The sequence below is a fragment of the Myotis brandtii genome, unplaced genomic scaffold (genome assembly GCF_000412655.1).
Source record: "Myotis brandtii unplaced genomic scaffold, ASM41265v1 scaffold397, whole genome shotgun sequence".
Lineage (NCBI taxonomy): Eukaryota > Metazoa > Chordata > Mammalia > Chiroptera > Vespertilionidae > Myotis > Myotis brandtii.
In genome coordinates this window covers 4,177,578-4,192,507 of record NW_005365229.1, presented here as the reverse complement: position 1 = coordinate 4,192,507, position 14,930 = coordinate 4,177,578, and the positions used below count along the sequence as shown (strand labels likewise).

The 14,930-nt window shown below is 53.8% G+C and overlaps 2 protein-coding genes across 4 annotated transcripts in view; one reads left to right on the top strand and one right to left on the bottom strand.

Annotated features, from left to right (window-relative positions):
• The window catches only part of GLIS2 (GLIS family zinc finger 2), a 6,353-nt gene extending 1,743 nt beyond the window's left edge, over positions 1-4,610 (top strand). The window contains exons 3-6 of one of the 2 annotated variants that reach the window (XM_005872954.2): positions 185-361; positions 443-576; positions 658-779; positions 1,770-4,610. In XM_005872954.2, coding sequence (XP_005873016.1) covers positions 185-361; positions 443-576; positions 658-779; positions 1,770-2,569 — 1,233 coding nt within the window. In that variant the 3' untranslated portion in view covers positions 2,570-4,610. The remainder of the gene's footprint in view (positions 1-184; positions 362-442; positions 577-657; positions 780-1,769) is intronic. The other variant, XM_005872955.2, reaches the window with a different exon arrangement.
• Positions 1,237-14,930, bottom strand: part of PAM16 (presequence translocase-associated motor 16 homolog (S. cerevisiae)) — a 13,955-nt gene continuing 261 nt past the window's right edge. The window contains exons 2-5 of one of the 2 annotated variants that reach the window (XM_014545128.1): positions 7,339-7,423; positions 6,387-6,523; positions 5,909-5,974; positions 1,237-1,510 (exon numbers count right to left, since the gene is read on the bottom strand). In XM_014545128.1, coding sequence (XP_014400614.1) covers positions 1,415-1,510; positions 5,909-5,974; positions 6,387-6,523; positions 7,339-7,423 — 384 coding nt within the window. In that variant the 3' untranslated portion in view covers positions 1,237-1,414. Of the gene's footprint in view, positions 1,511-5,314; positions 5,477-5,908; positions 5,975-6,386; positions 6,524-7,338; positions 7,424-14,930 lie in introns of those variants that run through there. The other variant, XM_005872953.2, reaches the window with a different exon arrangement.

Sequence of the window (14,930 nt, the reverse complement as noted above, 5' to 3'; positions counted from 1 at the left end):
CCACACTTCTAACTTGATCACATCTACAAAGATCTTATTTTCAAATGAGGTCACACAGGTACCGGGGGTTAGGACTAGGACATATTGTGGGGACAACTCAACTTGCTATAAGAGACAGAAGGGGTCTGGGCCTGCTGGCCCCACGGGGCACTGACCACCTCTGCCCCTCGCCCTCTCCTCCCAGGATTTCCAGCCGCTGCGCTACCTGGACAGTGTCCCCAGCTCCTTCCAGTTCTTCCTGCCTCTGGGCTCGGGGGGAGCCCTGCATCTGCCTGCTTCCTCCTTCCTCACCCCCCCGAAGGACAAGTGCCTCTCGCCAGAGCTACCCCTGCCCAAGCAGCTGGTTTGTCGTTGGGCCAAGGTGAGTGGGGGCCAGGAAGAGTGGGACAGGGCCTGGGGCAGGTGGCCTCACATGGGCTCAGAACCCTCCCTGGCCCCGCAGTGTAACCAGCTCTTCGAGCTCCTGCAAGACTTGGTGGATCATGTTAATGATTACCATGTCAAGCCAGAGAAAGATGCGGGGTACTGCTGCCACTGGGAAGGCTGCGCCCGTCACGGTCGAGGCTTCAATGCCAGGTGAGGAAGGGCAAGAGCTGGCAGGAGGGAGGGGGCATGGGTGTCCACTGAGCTGAGCTGTGCTCTATGCCCTCCCTGGAGCAGGTACAAGATGCTCATCCATATCCGCACACACACCAATGAGAAGCCGCACCGCTGCCCCACCTGTAGCAAGAGCTTCTCCCGCCTGGAGAACCTGAAAATCCACAACCGGTCACATACAGGTGAGAGGGGGTGCTGGAGGGTAGCAGCTGGGCAGGCGCCTGGCTATCCACGGGCACCCAAGAGACAGGGATGCATCCCATTGTTGACGGTCCCTTTTCGAGCTCCATTTGCTGGGGGAAGCCTCTCCTGTAGGTGAGACCCTCAATAAACCGGAGCACAGACAGGTCTTCCCGCCACACTTGGCACTGTTGTTTGTAAGATTGTCTGACTCATGCCACCTGCGACTGCACTCAATATGTCTGCTTTGCTCCTCACCATATGCCAGCACACAGTAGGGCCAGCACTGGCCAACAGAGCCACACACCTGATTTTAAAATTCCTAATTGCTGCATTGAAGTACAGAGAAATAGGTGAAATGAACTGTAATCATATATTTTCTGGAACCCAATTATGTCCAAAGTATTATCATTTCAAAATTAAAAATATATCAATGAGACACTGAAAATCTTCATTTCGTTTGAAGTCTGCAGAATCTGGTATGTATTTCACACTCACAGCACATCTCAATTTGGAGTGGCCACACTTCAAAGGCCCATAGCCTCACGTGGCTCCATCCTGGTCAGTGAGGGAGCAGACGTTTAGTAAATCTGGAGCCATTCTGCTGAGTAAAGGCTGCATAAAGGGCAGTCGGCATTCATGCAGTGCTCACTGTGGGCTTGCCTCTAGTAGGGGCTTTATGGAAGTCTGTAATCAGGTTTATCAGTTCTCTTATTGACGTGGCTGTTGTCACCTGCAATTTGAAGCATAGCACTAAGGCCAAGGGCACACAGTCAGTGCACAGGGGTTCTGAGGGTAACCAGGCTGGCTGTTCAGTGGCTGTGCCTTGCTGCCTCTACCTAGAGTCACATCTCATGCCAGGTGCTGAGGACACCGCCCCTCAAATGGGAGTCTGTACTTTCAAGGACATCTTGGTCTGGGTCTGCCAAGTAGGTAGTAGGTGCGGGCAGGACACTGGGCTGGGAGACCTCTCACACCAGCCCCACTCGCAGGTGAGAAACCCTACGTCTGCCCATATGAGGGCTGCAACAAGCGCTACTCCAACTCAAGTGACCGCTTCAAGCACACTCGAACCCACTACGTGGACAAGCCCTACTACTGCAAGATGCCTGGCTGCCACAAGCGCTACACGGACCCCAGCTCGCTGCGCAAGCACATCAAGGCCCATGGCCACTTCGTGTCCCATGAGCAGCAGGAGCTCCTACAACTGCGCCCACCCCCCAAACCACCACTGCCTGCCCCCGACGGCAGCCCCTATGTCAGTGGGGCCCAGATCATTATCCCCAACCCGGCTGCCCTCTTCGGAGGCCCTGGCCTGCCCGGCCTGCCCCTGCCTCTGGCCCCCGGCCCCCTTGACCTCAGTGCCCTGGCCTGTGGCAATGGTGGGGGTGGGGGGAGTGGGGCGGGCATGGGCCATGAGCTGCCAGGCCCTGTCCTGCCCCTCAATCTGGCCAAGAACCCACTGATGCCCTCACCCTTTGGGGTTGGTGGACTGGGCCTGCCTGTGGTCTCCCTTCTGGCTGGCTCCACGGGTGGCAAGGCTGAGGGGGAGAAGGGGCGTGGGGCAGTGCCAGTCAGGGCCCTTGGCCTGGAGGGCCGCAAGACCCCCCTGGAGAGGACTGAGAGCGGCCGCTCCCGGCCCAGCCCGGAAGGACTCCCCCTGCTGCCAGGCACCGTGCTGGACCTGTCCACAGGCGTCAATTCGGCGGCCAGCAGCCCAGAGGCCCTGGCCCCTGGCTGGGTGGTCATCCCGCCTGGCTCAGTGCTGCTCAAACCAGCTGTGGTGAATTGAACTCATCCCAGGGACGACGACCCGAAGCTCCCGGCCCTGCCCCGACGAACGGAAACTTTTCTGCGAAATAGCAATAATGTCCTGCCCCCAGGGCCTGGTTGGCTGTGTTCCCCTGGCAGCCCCAGCCCCAGCCCCAGACAAGCTGGGTGGCAAGGATGGTGCTAGGTCATTGCTGGTGTCCCAGGCTCCCAAAGGAGGAACTGCCTACTCGCCAGAGAGACCTGAGCCCCTGAGTGCTGAGGCCTTACTCACCTCTGGCCCTCAGTCTCCTGGCCCTGTCCTCCACCCTGGTGCCTCCCTCACCCAGTGGCCAACCTGGACAGGTCACCCTCCCTCCCTACCTTGTCACTTGCCGGCCACATCCCAGCAGTGGGGGCAGGTGGGGTGGCATCTGCCCCCTCTGCTGGCCCAGGGCTTCCGCACCCCTTCATGTGGTAAGCTGTGACGAGGAGCCCTGGGATTGAGGCCCCTGCCCATCCTGCCTGATTTCACCAGGCTCCCGCTCGGGGGCTCCTTGGACCCCTTTCCCTCTGGCCCACCCTCCAGAGGGAGAGAAGACAGACGCAGGCCCCTGCAAAGCCACAGGAAGAGCCACCTTATCCTTATGACAAGGTGCCTCCTGCTCAGAGAGGGAGGCCTGCTCGGCCCACTGCCCCTCATCACCTACCGACCTATCCGAAGCAGCCCTTCTCTGGTTTGGACGGTGCTCTCCGAAATGAGGGAACAGCTGACCACTCAGCCACCTCTTTACCACTGGCCTCCCCCCTCTACCTTGTAGGGAGCCTTGGAGTATGGGGAAGGGAGGTGCCAGGACCTCGGGCAGGCCTGGCTCAGGGAACAGGTGGGGTGGGCCTGGCCTGGGGCAGCGTCCCTCTTGCACTTGGGGCTGCAGACACCTGCAGGCTGGTAGGAGGCTGGAAGCTGGCTGGGGATGACCCCAGGTTGGGACAGTTCTCATTCTGGGGGTGCCAAGTCACAGCCAAGGGAGGGCTACAGGCCAGTGCTGGGCACAGGAGCTTTCCAGAGGCCATGGACTGAGGCCTTGGGGGGATGGTGAAGCAGTCAAGACTGCCTATGGGAGGCCCAGCCCCTCCACCTGGGAGGGGGAAGTTGGTGGAAGCCTGGACTTAAGATAGGCTGTTTCCTCTGGCTTCTTCCATCTGAGCCTCTGTCCTAGACTTTTTTTTTTTTTAAATCCCAGGGGCCAGAATAAGCCAAGGATGCTGGTGTTCCAGGTGCCCACTACCTGACCCTAGGGAATGGGCTCTCCCACCAGGCCCTGGGGATGCAGCAAGTGCTTTCCCCACCCTGAACCCTCACTGTGCCGAGGCACTGGTCTAGGCACAGGAGCTTTGGCTCCAGGCCTGCCCAGTCCTTGGCATCAGTGAGCAACCCTTTCCTTTCCCTGAGAGAACAAGGGAGCTGCAGGACAGCAGTGGGGTCCGTAGTAGCCCTGCAGTTCCAGAGTCCCCCTACTGTTCCTCAGCAGCTCTGCTGACCCCTACCCTTTTCTGGACTGCCCTTCTGTCCTAGAGGGGTCACCCTGACCCAGCCCGCCCTAACAGGGCCTGGCAGTGCTGGCTCTGCCTCTCGAAGGGGCTGTGAGCAGAACAGGAAGGAGCTGGTCTCCTTCAGGCTTCATCCAGGACCCAGGCATCCCCATCCCATGAAGGGCCCCAGGCCCTTTAAGTCCCCAGTTGGGGGATGAGGGGTTTGGGTTTGCAATTGAAGCCCAGGGAGCAGAGGAACAGGGCACTGGAAGATGACATTAGCTCAGCATGTGACTCAGTGATAGACCAGGCTCAAGAGAGCTGGTATATGTGTTGTTGTTGGTTTGTTGTTGCACATTCCAGGATATCAGTATTTTAACAGGTTCTAAGTGCCTTTCTATCGTAGCTTATGTTTTTCCTCCTCTTGGCTCCACTGCTGTTAGCATAGAGTAAAAAGAAAAAAAAAAAAGATAAGCTAATGACTATAACAATATATTCCTCCATGTGAGAGGAAGTTTATAAAGAAACAATAAAAGTGAGTTGCAAAGATGGTTTCTGTTGTGGATGTGCCAGAAGCTGGGCCACCCAACAAGAGATCACTTCCAACTGTCCTGTGTCTGGCTCTAAGGTCACCCACTCCAGCCTGCGGCACCCAGAGGCCGTTCTGGGGTTTCCTCCTAACCCTGTGGGTGCCATCACCTCAACATTCTGCTGGGAGCTGGAAGGGCAGGAGGGGTCAGGTGCTGAGGGAGCAGGAGTGCTAGGAGCTGAAAAGCAAGATTCCAGACAAAGCGCACAGGCTTAGCTGCGTGTCCTGCAGTACCTGCGGTGGCTTTGGTAAGTGGCTTAGCCCTTAGGAAGACCCAGCTCCAGGGCCTCCGTGCAATGAGAGGCTTCTCTACCCCAGCTGTACATGGAGCATTGGCCCCAATCACTGAGATGCTAGAGTCAAACTCAGTGTGGAGAGGTGCTCTGTGACAGAGCTTGGGTGCCCAGGGCTCTGTCCCCAGGTGAGAAGGGCAGCGGCAGATCCAAGGATGGTCATACTATAGAAGGGACCTGGTGCGGGCACTGACAGCAGGAGTGGCTGTGTCCAGTACATAACAGAACTTGGCTGGCTCTCACGGGCAGGCCGGGCCAGGTGGGTAGGCTGCCTGGCTTCTTGCCAAACTTACCCACCCAGCCCCTTGCCCTTCTCCCACTAGCCCATGGCTGGCAGGAAGAGCAGTCTGTTTTCTGGAATCTGGACGTGCAATTGAGAAATGCGGAAAAGACATTTATTAACGAGCTATAAATTAGAGGTGGAAGGGGGGGTGGGAGGAGCCAGTGGTCACGTTTGTGGCCTCTTCTCTTTCTCTCTGTCCTCCTGGGCCTGGATTCGGAGCTCCTCCTCAAGGCGCTCCTTCGCTCGGACCACCTGGGGAAGGAGTTACAAACAGCTAGGTAGGGTGGCCTGCACAAGATGGTCCAATTCCAGCTGTGAGTCCCCGACAGCAGGAGGCAGGTCTAGTGCCTGGGGTAGGAAAGGTGGCCTGGGGACTTCCCCCTACAAGGAGAGACAGCCCAGGGCATATGGACTGTCATATGGGATCTGAAGCTGCTTCTAGCAATCCACCAGCTAATGGTCCTCTTCCCTCAAAGTCATGGCTGTTGGGAGGGCCACTGTCCAGGCTGATGCAGGGCTCAGCCTGACAGAACCCAACAGCCGAGACAGCCAAAAGGAGTGACAGTTTAGGAGGTCTCCCTGAGGTTGGGGCACCAGGGAAAGGCCCACACATCTTTCTACCTGCCAAGCCCTGAACTACCTGGAACATGGCTTGCCCTCCTCCCAGCAGCAAACACTACTCACCTTTGACTGCAGGTAGAAGGAGCCGCCCACAGATTTATCATTCACCTTGAATAGGTGTTCGTACTTCTGCAGAGGAGGGGAGACGGTGAGAGGTGTGCAGTCTCTGGGTTACAGAGGCGGGGGAAGCTAGGAGATGACAAAGAAGGAAAGCAAAAGGGCTCGATCCCTCCGCCCTGCATGCCTGAAATGCCACACAGGAAGCCACTACAACCACTAAGGGGCAGAAAGGTGAACAGGTACCCACGGAGGGAGGGGTTTGGCTGCTACCACCAACTGCTCAATGCCCCTGCTACTGCCTCCCTTGGGCCTAAAAACTAACAAGGGACACTGGCTCCCACAAGTCGGAGTCCCAGCTGGCTGTACCCCAAATCTACCCTACCCCTTCTTGCCAGGCCTCCTTTACTCTTACCCACGCTGCTGGCCTGCCCCCCCCCACTTTTCTGGTCTGCTTGTCTCAGAGCAAGCCCAGTGGCCTCACCTTCTGGATCTCCTCAGGGTTCAGTTTGGAGACATTGAGAATCTGCTGTGCCTCCTGTAGGCTGAGGCCGGAGAGGTTAGAGGCGGCTGCAGACTGGTGTCCGGCACGTCCCCGGGCATCAGCTGCTGCCCGGCTGGCTGTGTGAACATGTGGGTTAGTGCTCAACCCTCAGCAGCCCAGAGCTCACCTGGCCTTCCATGTAGGTGGCTCACTCCTGCCAAGTGACACATGGAGGCAGAAGTGGCCAGAGGGCATTTCTCCAGGAGTGGTTTCTTTTTGGGGGTAGTGTTGGAGGGGTATTGAAGTGAGGACAGATTTGCTCCACTAGGGGGCAGGGTCTAGTCACCAAACCTGGAGCCTGGTCCCCAGCCTAGACCACAAAGATTACCCTGTCCCTCTTCTCTCTACTGCTCCCTCATCTGGGCACTTAGAAAGTTGGGGATCTTTAGGCTAAGGGGAGCAGCGAAGTTGTGGCAAGAGGAGGCAGCAATAGCTCTGCCCACTGGTTACCTAGGACACCAAAGCAGGCTGCCTCCGGTGACCACTTCCTTTTCAATGACCCTAGATTCAGAAGCCCGTACACTTTTACTTAAGGGATCAGAGGGCTTTGCAGGCCAATTAGTCGGTGTTGGACTCTGTCTTAAAAGCAGCCAGAGGGTATAGCTGTGTTCCAATAAAACTTTATCTACAAAAGCAAATGGCTAGGTAGGCCAGTTTGCCAACTCCTGCCTGTATGCTCCTGTCAACCAGGTCTCCCTTTTATGGGAATGCTTCACAGTCCATCATTGCCCCCAACCATGGGAAGTGCCCCAGGCTACCCAAGCTGCCAGAACCCCAACCCACAGAAATCCTGCATTCACAACTGGCCCAGCATGCGGGGGCCCATTGCTATGGGGAAAGTCTGACCTGGGCAGGAGCTCCCACCCCAGGGGGAGACAGGGGTCAAGCTTACCTGCAAATTCCTGCCGCAGGGCCCGGGCAAAGGCTCTGCCCACCACCTGCGCCCCCATCACAATGATCTGGGCCAGGTACTTGGCCTGTTGGCAAAGCAGGCATTTGGTTAGCAGGCTGCAGCCCCCAGAGGTGGCACCCTGGAAATGGCTGCTGAGTGGTCCCCAGAAAGTTGAGGTAATAAAACACAAAACGGCAGCCACAGGCCTTTTCTAATGAAAAGCTACTTTGGGTGGCTTCAGGCGTTCATGAGGTAGTAGGTGAGGGGGTAAACCTGACCAAGTCCCCAGAGGCACACCACTTGGCTTCTCCCTTGGCCTCTGGAAGAGGCAGATAGGAGCCAAGGCAAAGTGGCTGCAGGGCACAGAAGCCACTGGCTTCAGGAATAATACTGTGGCCAGGAGCCAGAACTAGGGCCAGTCCCAGACTCACCCACTAACTCACTTTGGCATCTAGGCCAACGAGGGCACTTTCTGTGTTTCTGGGACCGGCTGGTCCAACCTTCATTCTACTGGTGACATTCTAATTTTCCCAACACTATTCAAGTGTACTCCATTCAACACAACACAGCAAAAACTCTGTACCTTCCTGGAGGGAAAGGCCATGAGGCAGGCATTTAGACAAACACATCAAGGACCAAGTAATGAGGGAGTGCAGGGCTGTTACGTATTCCTCCACCGGCTCACTCATTCACTCACTCACTCACTGAGAGGCAACATTTAGACTACAAAGATACACGGGCCCAACCCTGGCCGAGTTGCTCAGTTGGTTAGAGTGTTGCTCCTATACTCCAAGGTTGTGGGTTCAATCCCTGGTCAGGGCACATACAGACAGGGGTCAACCAATGAATAAATAAATAAATGGAACAACAAATCAATTTCTCCCTCACCTCCACCTCCCCGCTCTGTCTCTAAACTCAATCAATCAATGAAATCCTATCTAATAATAGACAAACATGGTAATTAACCATACCTCCGCTACACTTCCCATTGGCTAATCAGGGTGATATGCAAATTAACTGCCAACCAAGATGGTGGCTAGCAGCCACGCAGCTGAAGCGAACATGAGGCTTGCTTGCTCCAGTGATGGAGGAAGCCACGGTTCCCCGCCTGCCGCGGCCCAGCTCTGAGCTCCGGATGCAACAATGTTGCAATTATAGAAGCTAAACAAACCCCAGATACCTGCTTTCAGCCAGCTGGCCTCGGAGCTGGAGCCGCAACAAAGTTTCCATTACAGAAGGTAAATAAATCCCAGAATAAAAAAGAAAAAGAAAAAAAGGAGAGACTGGAAGCTTCAGTTGCAGGCTTGGCCCACCTGAAAACAGCCCTTAGCCCCTCATCCAGGCTGGCCAGGCACCTCAGTGGGGGACCCCCACCCTGAAGGGGGTGCGGGCAGCCTGAAAACAGCCATCAGCCCCTCACCCAGGCTGGCCAGGCACCCAAGCGGGACCCCCACCCTGATCCGGGACACCATTCAGGGCAAACCAGCCGGCCCCCACCAGTGCACCAGGCCTCTATCCTATATAGTAAAAGGGTAATATGTAAACTGACCCTAACAGCAGAATGACTGGGAATAACTGGTCCCTATGACACACACTGACCCCCAGGGGGTAGATGCTCAATGCAGGAGCTGCCCTCCGGTGGTCAGTGAGCTCCCACATGGAGGAGCTCTGCTCAGCTACAAGTCAGGCTGATGGCTGCCAGTACAGTGGTGGTGGTGGGCGCCTCGCCTGCCTCCTCAGCAGCGCTAAGGATGTCCGACTGCAGCTTAGGTCTGCTCCCTGCTGGCAAGTGGACATCCCCCGATGGCTGCCGGGCTGCCAGAGGGATGTCTGATTGCCAGCTTAGGCCCAATCCCCTGGGGAGCAGGCCTCAGCCAGCAGATGGTCATCCCGCGAGGGGTCCCAGACTGTGAGAGGGCACAGGCCGGGCTGAGGAACCTTCTCTCCCCCCACCCCCGGTGCACAAAAATTTGTGCACCGGGCCTCTAGTCAATAAAATAAAATCAGATGCAGGGCCCCTGTCCTTGGAGCTCCCACACCTCCAGGCCTTGCAGGGAAATCCTCCGAGGCAGTGCCACACGGCAGTGCCCCACCCTGAGGCCACAGGGGTCCATGCACCACAGAGGCAAGTGGGGAGTCTCATTAAGCACGTGACCAGAGGCATGGATGGAAACCCAGGAATGAGATGGAGCTACTAGAAGACAATAGTATTTCTACTGGGATGGGTTTTGAAGGGCAGGTAGAATTATGATGGGGATACTGGGGCTTCCTAGGCCGAGGGACCACGGGGAGCCCAAACTGGGAGAAAGCATAAGAAATGTCCAGGTAGCAGCCAAAAGCCAAAGGGACCAGGAAGGCAGCTGAAATGGGCAAATGTGCAGATCTTACAGTGAACAGAGATTACATATAGCCTGCCCATGTGAAAATGACTGCGTGTGAGAGATGGTACAAACTTGGTAGAGGACACCTGGAGAATGCTCACTGCAGGTCAACACTGTTCATGGGGCACATCCAAGTGGTTTCCCTTGTTCTTTGTACTTTTCTGTCTTTAGATTTCCTATCAGTCAACAAGTATCTAAGCAAGTAATCTAAGCAAGAGTGACAGGCACCACACCAAACACATTCTGTTTATTGTGCTATTTATTTTTTATTTTTAACACATATTTTTATTGATTTAATTAAGAGACAAAGGGAGAGGGAGAGAACGATAGAAACATCAATGATGAGAATCATTAATTAGTTGCCTCCTGCACGCCCCCTACTGGGGATCGAGCTCAAAACTCGGGCATATGCCCCTGACTAGAATCAAACCTGGGACCCTTCAGTCCGCAGGCCCAAGCTCTATCCACTGAGCCAAACCGGCTAGGGCTATTGTGCCATTTAACCCTAACAACTCAAGACACTGAGACATAAAAAATAACAACATAAAAAGAACAAAACAAAAAAAGACACTAAAGCACAGAGATATTTAGAGACCAGCCCAAGGACACACAGCTAGTACTCAGGGGAAGGTGGGCAAGGATCCCAAAGCCAGTGCTATCAGCCATGGCATCCCTAGGATGCCCATCTCACACAGGGTTCTGGGATCTGCAGGAAGGGCAACAAAGCAAGGACCCAACCCAGAGGCCAGAGGGTCTTGTCAGATTCCAGTGCAATCCAGACTCCAGAACTGGCCTCCCTTGAACGTGCCCTTCCCTAGTAATTCTGGGCCATTGTCAGGAATTAATAAATGGAAGTGGGTTTGGATTTCACGAGTGGGTGGAAATTTCATAAGCCCTGTATTTCACACCAGAAACCAAAGCTCAGTGGAGACTCCTGTGATCAGGGCTCCAGCCAGCTGCCTTGCAGGTGTGAAGACAAACAATGGACATGTTATTGACTGGGAAGCCTCACCTGACTCCCCAACCCCACCTAAAGCCACTCTCAAGTGGGACAGGAGGCTCTGGGATGAATTGCTGGTCCGGTCTGAGTGACAGAGAGAGACTGACAGGCCACTAGGTGACTCCAGAGGGTTTCCTTGGCCTGGCACCTTCAACCTTCAGAACATACCCTCCTTTGCTGCCACATGCCTGAGTGCAACACCATTGTACCACCTTGTACTCTGCCCAGGGTAGTAACTGTTGCTAAAAAAATGAATGTTAAGAACAAGGCTGTAATGGGCAATTCCCCCTACCATCCCCTCTAGGCTTCAAACCAAAGTGGCATGGTGGCTCCATGGTTCCAGCTGCCAGAGCTCTGTGGCTGCAGGGAAGGCTGGGCTGTTCTGCAGTTTCCCAGTAGCTAAGGGAGCTGCCTGGTCAGCTGAATTAGACTACAAGGTTCCCGGGAGAGCCAACTCCCAGGGGAGGCTGTGTGGTCTAGTGGTTACACAGGCAAGCTTTGGGATTACCCGTGTGCAAATAAATCCCAGCTGTGTGCCCTGGACAAGTTCTCAACCTCCCTGAGCCTCCGATTCCTCACCAACAATGGGACTGCCATAAGGATTAAATGAGGTAATGTGCATAAAGTGCATGATACAGAGCCTGATGACACAGTAGGTGATCAATAAATGTTGGTTTTCATTTATTACTATTAACAAAACTTGACAATGGCCAGTCACTATGGAGTAACAAAGCTTCTCCCAATAAAGCAGCTCATTTCATAGATTCTCTAGTTACTTAGGGGAGAAGACTGCAAAAAGCCAGGGACCTCAGAAGCAATGTGAAAGCACAGTGAGAATGCTGCTTTGGAGCTGGGCTGACATAACCTGGAATCCCCAGCTTCGCTTCTTCTTTTTCTTTATTTAAAAAATATATTTGTATCAATTTCAGAGAGGAAGGGAGAGGGAGAGAGAGAGAAATATCAATGATGAAAGAGAATAATCAACTGGCTGCCTCATGCACATCCCCAACTGAGGATTGAGCCTGCAAGCCAGGCATGTGCCCTGACTGGGAATCAAATCTTGATCTTCTGGTTCATAGGTCGACACCCAACCACTGAGCTACGCCAGCCAGGCCCCAGCTTTGCTTCTTGTTAGTTGTGTGGCGCTGGGCAAATTACTCAACCTCTCTGAATTTTTTTTCTGTTTGCTTATTGATTTTAGAGAGAAATGAAGGGAGGGGTCAGGGAGAGAGATAAACATCACTTTGCTGTTCCACTTATTTACACATTCATTGGTTGATTCTAGTATGTGTCCTGACCGGGGATTTAGACCCACAACCTTGGCGTATCAGGACAATGCTCTAACCCAGTGGTCGGCAAACCGCGGCTCGAGAGCCACATGCGGCTCTTTGGCCCCTTGAGTGTGGCTCTTCCATAAAATACCACATGGGGGCGCGCACGTACGGTGCGACTGAAACTTCGTGGCCCATGCGCAGAAGTATACAAGACGAGTGTGGATGGGAGAGCTGGAAGGGGTCGACCTCGGCGAGCGGACCTCAATCAGATTGAGGACGTTTTTAGCAAAGGCCAGCTTAGGAGTACCCTAATTAAGTTAATAACAATGTACCTACCTATATAGTTTAAGTTTAAAAAATTTGGCTCTCAAAAGAAATTTCAATCGTTGTACTGTTGATCTTTGGCTCTGTTGACTAATGAGTTTGCCGACCACTGCTCTAACCGAAGGAGCTATCCAACCAGGGCTGAATTTGTTTTCTTATCTGCAAAATGGGGAGAATAATACCTTCCTCACAGGAGAGCTGTAAGACCCTCAGGAGGCAATGCACATAAGCCCAAGAGGACAGACAGACAGTGGCAGGTCCAGAGCAACTCAACAGCTGCCTTTGCTTCTGGACCAGGTCGTACTTGGTGTTGAATAATCTATCAGAGGTATAGCCAAGTCTCTCATCCATCTATTCAAGACCCAGACACCTGCTAAGCACCAACTGTGGGTCAACTACGCTCAGAGCTGAAGATTGACGGGGGAGCAGAGTTCTGCCAACTATAGCTACCACAGGTGATGAAGACAGCCACTGGCTGAGGCCTCTCTCAGAAAGCCCATAGTCCACAGACTGACATTTGGGCCTGAAGACCCTGGGCCAGAGCAATTGGCTGACAGAGCATCCAACTTCAGGCGAAGCTGACAGTTAAGGAGCAGAGGTCAGAGCCAGGATTCCGAGCCTGGGACCCACTGTGGACAGCACACATGCTTTCTCACCCGGGAAGCATCCTGGCCTAATGCAGGACCAAAGGCCTGCAGCTGGGGGTGGGAGAGCACTCAGGAATGTGGTTTATCCCAAATCAAGTGCATCAACAAGGGAGCCTGGCTTTCAGACAAACCCTTGTGCAATGTTTCCTTCAAGGAACAGTTCCAGGCCCTCAGGCTGGTGGGCAGAGATAGCCACTGAGATTCACCTCTTTCTTTCAAGGATGCACTGAGATAGGAAGGGGCTCTGTTCATACAGGGCCCCTGCAAACAGCTGTTGGTATCACAACTAAGCAGGAGGGAGGTCAAGACCACAACTGTCCAATTTACCATGGTATGTGTGGGCCTGGCCTGTGGCTGGCGCAGCAGGTGCCTGATACATATTTGAATGAATGTGACATTTAACCAAGACACCGTCAGCTCTGCTTTGGGCAAACTGAAGTCTCATAATCTCTAAGTCCCCAGACAGAATTTCCAAATGCCCCCCACACCCTCTGCTGAAGGAGGGCTCTAGCCTCCCCTGACAATACACACGACTCTCTACCAACACCGCCTGCAAATTCAGTCCACTCTCCAGTTCGGTCCAGGTACAAATGACTTCTCTGGTTTCTTCTTCCCTCACCTCTCTCCACCATTCACTCCTACTACATCAGCCCCTCTACTTCTTTACCTGAAATCTCTGCAGCTCTGAATTCACACACCACATAAGTCATTCTTCTAAAGTGGGCAACTCAGTGCTTTCTAGTGTATTTAGAGTTGTGTGACCATCATCACTAGTTCCAAAACATTTTCATCACCCCCCCCCAAAAAAAACTCCGTACCCATAACCTTGAATATCCTCCCTTCCACTCCAATACTGTCAAAATCCAACAGCCTTCAAGACCTAGTCACGTGACCCCCACCCAAGTGAAACCTTCCCAGTCTCCTCCCATTTCTACCTTCCCATAGCACTTGTTCTTGTCCTATTAATATATTATCAAGTTGTCTTAATTGACAGACTGGCCTACCTTCTCCTATAGGATACAAACTCCTCCAGAGCCACATTTTACTCAGCCCTTGAGGGTGGCTCAGAGTTACATGTGGGAGCGAGGGCTCATCCTAGGGCCCCAACAAATGGCAGTGACCATTACAAAGCAGAAATCATGTGATGGGAATCGTCAAGTCTTGACTATTACAAGGCAGGAATAATGTGATGGGAAACAGCAAGTCTTAGGACACAGAAGGAGTGGTGCCATCTCAGACACTCGTGGGACGAGTGACCCTGGAGGAGTCAAACATGCAGAGCTTCAGGTTCCTTCTCTTGTGAAATGGGGACAGTGAGAAGCACCGACTTCTTTAAGAATTACATAAAAATCAAAAAGAAAAAAAAAAAAGAATTCCATGAAAATCTACTTAAAGCCTCAGCGCAGGGGCTGGCACTTGTAAGCTCTTCTGTTATTCTTACCACTTTCAGTTAAGAAGTGTTTCCTCAAACCCTGCATCAATCGCTTTGAGACGGGGCAGAGCTCAGGACCCTGTATTTTTTAAAAGTATACATTTTTTAATTTACTGATTTTAGAGACAGAGAGGAAGAGGGAGAGATTTGTTGTTCCACCCATTCGTGCATTCACTGGTATGGGGACGACGCTGTAAACAACTGAGCAGAACCCTGCATTTATAAGGGGGTCCCAAGTGCCCTGACGCAGCCAGCGTGGCCCAGGTGTGTGGACTGGCTCCAGGTGCCAATGGTGCCGCAGAAACACCGTTTTCAGTGTCGCCGGGCCTGGTTCAAGCCCCGGCCAGTTCTACCACTTTATTGTGAAAGTCTCGGAGCCGTTTCGCCAGCTTCTAAGTGGGGACACTAGCAGGACCGCACCAACAACTAGTCCAGGACAGAGCGGGGGCTCGCGTGCCGGGCTCAGCTCCGCCTCAGGCTGCTCGCACATGGGCTGGTGCACGGCCATCGCGTCCGCTGGAGCCCTGCCTTCCA